Here is a 4,567-nt window from a genome sequence, read left to right as displayed (position 1 = left end):
ACGTCAAGCTTGGCACTTTGTACTTTGGACCGTTCTTATCGTAAGCGGCATAGAGTTCGATTTAATAAATCTTAAGTGTCAAGCATGACGTGCTCTTGATCATATAATAGGGTGAAATAAAACAAAAATTTTAAAAAAGCTGCATTTGTTTCTGGTACAAATTTTCTACTGGTACACAGTTACTATTACCGCCCACGCCTACCGAAATTTCATTCACACTTTTTACTCCACCATTCGACAAAATCAAATGGATTATATTCTTTCGGCGTGACGTTTACATTAACGATATCTAACATTGATTCTATGACATAATTTAATCTTGCTAAGACAAATGTGGCTCCGCAAAGTGTACAATTTTTGGCTTTGTGCAGTCTACGATAGCATTTTACTACCACCTGCGAAAATATTCTAGAAAATTTAATTAATTAAGAAATTAGTTTCTCTTTCGAACAATTGAGGCAATCAATAAATACATGAAGTAATCAATTCCTAATTACAATTATATTAAATCACTTTCAATTTCTTTCTTCACTCTTCTCAGGCCCCTTGCACAAAATGCACATATGTAATATGTGAAGTGATGTCAGATCCAGACAATATTCAAGCGCTATATATTCTATATAATATGACCATAGATTATCTATAAAAATGTTTTTCATTCTAAACTGAGCTGAGGGCACACTTGCCTGGGCCTAAGTATGTAATTATATTTAGAACATTTTAATGTTATAAAATAAAGTACATTCTTGGGCGATTAGCGCTTCAAATGTAGTTTGCTGGGTCTTGGGAGGTTAACATTACAACGGACATAAATAAGTTATTATATCTGCTTTGGGGTACAGCTTTCACTATAAATATTACATTGTTAATTTATTAGTAAATAAATAACATTTATGTAATAAATTAATAATACACGCATACATTGGGTAACTTTTCCCTTAACTTTCAAATTATTATTAAGACGCGATTACATTGAATTTGTCCACATATTTGTTTTGCTGCTATTGCATTATTCAACGTATCGTTATCCTACGAAATAGGTTCTAAATACGTTCGTTCTTGCACTTCACACGAGGGAACTTCATCATTTGTACGATTTACTTTCTACTAATAGTAATATATTAATTAAAGTGACTTTGTTAACGTAAGGGATAGGACATATTCATTCAGCAATTTCCTCGTTACTGCCGAAATATGTCGTACAATAACGACAGTAACTGTCTTTGTTTGGTCTAATTCCGTTGAAGTTGTCACGTGCTGGAACCCTTGGCGTACTCGTCGCATACATTGGTCTATTTGACAGACTCGAAGAAAACGGTCGACAGTTTATCAATTTCCCCATTTAGCATGTGAGAATTGTTAGATTTTTTGAACGATACATTTTTCATCAGGACTCGCATTCGTTGGGAAGTCGACGTCGAGTCGAAACGCGGAACGTATGAACACCCTCATACTGCTTTATTAAAAAAAAAAAAAGAGCGGCTGCCGACTGTCTGTTGGCTTGGAGGACCGTAAGGCTCCATTCAGAGTCTCGGAGAGAAACACCCGAGAGCCGTAAAAGTGAGTGGTTTTTTCACCGTTTCGTTTTCGCGCTCGTCTATTATCCGATCATTGAAGGTATTTTTGCCCGCTTCAAAGGGTTTCTCGGGCGAGAAAGAGAACGATATCATATTCTTGCTCGGTCTCAGTACGATGTGAAAAATGAGTTAAACCATTAATTTGTGTTGTCCACCAGGAGCTTATTTTCCCTAGTAACATTATTCACAAGATTATAGTAAGCTAATATACATAATACCAAAGCAGCGGCCATCCATATTGAATAGGGATGAGAACGTAAGTGAGATATATCCTGAGTGAGTGAGTACCGAATGTTCCTGAGAAGTCTTGTCGCAGAGACTTCTCGCCGTAAGTCTTAAGGCCCTACAACATGCGAACCGGTATTTGCTTATAAAATATTGAAAATATTATCGATTGAGAAATAGCCCTTTTGTTTATATTTCTGAAGACCAGTGCGAGAATGATGGTATTTTGCGCCATGTACGTGCACAGATACATGTATATGTGTAATATATTATTTATACCTATAGGGTAGGGATATTACATGCCGAGTTTTGTGTTTTCTTTTGAAATACGCCTAAATCAAGTTGGCGACAGTAATGCCAAACCTAAGGGCATATAATATTTAAAACGGTTGTTTATCTGTCTGAGGAGATTTTAAGATAAAAATCCCAGCACTCATGTACTGAGGAGACTATTGGACGAAAAAAATCCAAAAGCTCCGTCACGGGGCAACTTCAAGGGAACATAAGGATTACCCTTAACTCACCTTTAACGGCTTTCTTTTCATCGACCTGCTTACAACTAGACGTCCTACAACGCGTCTTTCAGCTTGCGTACACCACTCGGGATTATTTGAACCTCTTATTAGGAAATGACTTATACCTAAAAGATATTTTCGTACAAATGACAAAGAATCAACCAACTTCGCTTCTACACCAGCGCGTGAAAATATCAGCGGTCAGTGACGGTGTTTGTGATATTGTCGAATGGTCTTGACGCTGGTGTAAGGGCGGGCGCTGGGATCTGCCGACGCCTGCGACCCGCTTGTCGTCGTGCGCTGACTCAGATCTGATGGGCTGCTCAAATCAGAAACATTTTTTCTTATGATGATTAGGAAATTAACAACTTCCAGAAACACTCACTTCCGCGTTAGACTTAATTTACATTGCCGTTTTTGTATCCGAATTGTACATAGCAAAATAAACTTTAAGGGCTCATTCAGATTGCAGGCGCGGGCGCGCGGGTCATGGCGTCTTCCGTTTCACAGTGCCGAAGCGGTTAAAACCGTTAGATCCACACGTCAAAGTTACAAACAGATGCTAGCCGCTAGACCAAGCATTGTGAAAGGTACGGGCGGACCGAGCCAATAGACCTAACTAACTCGTGCCCGCCTTGACACTGGCACTGTGAACGCAACGAGCGTCTACGTACATGTGAATTATACGCACCCGCGCCCGCCGCCACTGTAAAAAAAAGCCTATGCCAATTGTGTACCGTACAAACTAAATACAAAACATTAGTTGCAGGAATTACCAAACTGCGCGAGAATACTTAGATTTTTTTGGCTCATCGTCTCTAGTTTGTACGTTACACAATTAACATAAAAGTTAATTATGTTAAGTTAATTATGCTATGGTTACAAAAATTCGCTTCCGTTCCGCGGCAATGTAAACTGAGTCTTAGAGTCCATATCAGTTTCGAATCCGAGAAATGACGGTCCGAAATGACACAGCGATCATTTTATCTCTATGTCTACAAGCAATATTTGTATTTTCTCGGATTCGAATCGACTTAGTGCTCAAGCGACATTCGAAGTGGGTCCGAGTTTTCTAGATTAGATTTAGAACAAACACGCGCAAACGCGCTAAAGGTCTCATTACTTTCTCACTATGACAATACGCGCTAATGGCGCCTTTAAATTAGACGCTTGAAGAAGCGCTGCCGTGGTGCGTCTGTAGCGCTTTAGTAATTTTTAGTTCACTTATTGCAAAAATGTGACAGCGGCGCTGCAACTGCGTTTCTGTTTTTTTTAACATCCCCGTACTAGGGAAAGCCTGTATCGCGGGTGCCATGGACACACATAGACAACAATAAATTACATCCAAACTCACGCGAGAAATAAATGTAAGCCATACAAACACATTTTACCGGCCCGGGAATCGAACCCGGGACCTCTGCGTAGCAGACCAGCATGGTAACCATTCAGCCACGGAGGTAGTTAATGTTACGTCAATATTGTATGAAAATCAGTAGTGGTGCTACTGCATCGTTTCTATAAGTGTCTAATTTGAACGCCATTATCCTGCTTCATGTGAAATGTGTCGTGTCTAGTGACTGAGGGTCGTATTCCAGAACTCTATTCAATACTCAAGTCGGAACTTGAGCATTGCAGGGAGCCCTGAAAATCATACTCAAGTCCTTGTCATTAGGGTCGTATTTTCAGTGCTTGAAATCATACTCAAGTCTGCTCAAATCCTGACTTGAGTATTGCAGTGAACACTGAAAATCATACTCAAGTCCCTGCCATTAGGGTCGTATTTCCAGTGCTTGTGTTGCCAGTGCAATCCTGACTTGAGCATTGAATAGAGTTCTAGAATACGACTCTAGGACTACTTTAAAAGTTTACCTCGGACTTAAATTTTCTACATCGACGTTATGCAAACAGATCCATTGTGACGTCAAGTTTTCATCATTTTTGGCACAATCCAGTGTTCCGTTGTATATCAACAAGTCGTCCATTAGAACCTACAAAGATAGATAATGTCAGCAAAAATCAAAATTATCTTCGTGGTATTTAACAAATATGTGTGACAAAATACTTACTCCGAACTCTTTGACACCTCTATTAGGTGTTTTACCATAGTTCCAAATCTTCATACCGTAGACGGACACTGGTACATCAAATACAAAAAATACCCTGAAACAATATTTTGAATATTCAAGACACGTAACAAATGAATTATACTCTTTGCTAACTAGTCACTCAAAGTAACATTGGAAAATAGCA

General features: G+C 39.0%; 1 protein-coding gene across 4 annotated transcripts in view; it reads right to left on the bottom strand.

The window, feature by feature from the left end:
- Positions 1–139: 139 nt before the first annotated feature.
- Positions 140–4,567, bottom strand: part of LOC113231247 (protein KIAA0556-like) — a 16,892-nt gene continuing 12,464 nt past the window's right edge. For 3 of the 4 annotated variants that reach the window (XM_026465478.1, XM_026465476.1, XM_026465479.1), the window contains 3 exons: positions 4,384–4,477; positions 4,187–4,305; positions 140–2,636 (listed from right to left, as the gene is read on the bottom strand). In XM_026465478.1, the coding sequence (XP_026321263.1) occupies positions 2,519–2,636; positions 4,187–4,305; positions 4,384–4,477 (331 nt within the window). In that variant the 3' untranslated portion in view covers positions 140–2,518. The remainder of the gene's footprint in view (positions 2,637–4,186; positions 4,306–4,383; positions 4,478–4,567) is intronic. The other variant, XM_026465477.1, reaches the window with a different exon arrangement.

The sequence above is a fragment of the Hyposmocoma kahamanoa genome, unplaced genomic scaffold (assembly GCF_003589595.1).
Source record: "Hyposmocoma kahamanoa isolate Upper Pololo Valley unplaced genomic scaffold, ASM358959v1 65, whole genome shotgun sequence".
Taxonomy (NCBI): Eukaryota; Metazoa; Arthropoda; class Insecta; order Lepidoptera; family Cosmopterigidae; genus Hyposmocoma; species Hyposmocoma kahamanoa.
The sequence above is the reverse complement of the archived record's forward strand: the minus strand, read 5'-3'. Positions and strand labels throughout refer to the sequence as shown.